At 70.1% G+C, this 288-nt stretch overlaps 1 protein-coding gene across 1 annotated transcript in view; it reads right to left on the bottom strand.

Annotated features, from left to right (window-relative positions):
* The window catches only part of LHX3 (LIM homeobox 3), a 14,444-nt gene that overhangs the window by 6,280 nt on the left and 7,876 nt on the right, over positions 1 to 288 (bottom strand). The window contains 2 exon segments of the mRNA XM_009280658.1: positions 63 to 115; positions 118 to 257. Coding sequence (XP_009278933.1) covers positions 63 to 115; positions 118 to 257 — 193 coding nt within the window.

The following is a 288-nucleotide window of genomic DNA, read 5'->3' on the forward strand; positions in this document are numbered from 1 at the left end:
GGGGGCCCCGGGCCGTCTCCCTCTTGCCCTCGGGGGGTGGGAGGGACGGCGCAAAGGGGTACCCTCTGCTTGGCCGTCTCGTAGTCTGCCTTGCAGACCAGCCTGCTGTCCTCCAGAACTCGTCGCCGGTGGCCAGCTGCCGTTTGCAGACGATGCAGGCGAAGCACGAAGCATGGTAAACGAAGTCCTGGGCCCGGCGCACCACCTGGGTCGGGGGGATGCCCTGCTGGCAGGCGGCACACTTCGTCCCGAAGCGCCTGAGCGGGGGGGGGACAAGCGGCGGCCGCT

Source organism: Aptenodytes forsteri, unplaced genomic scaffold, assembly GCF_000699145.1.
Source record: "Aptenodytes forsteri isolate BGI_AS27 unplaced genomic scaffold, ASM69914v1 Scaffold68, whole genome shotgun sequence".
In the NCBI taxonomy this organism is placed as follows: domain Eukaryota; kingdom Metazoa; phylum Chordata; class Aves; order Sphenisciformes; family Spheniscidae; genus Aptenodytes; species Aptenodytes forsteri.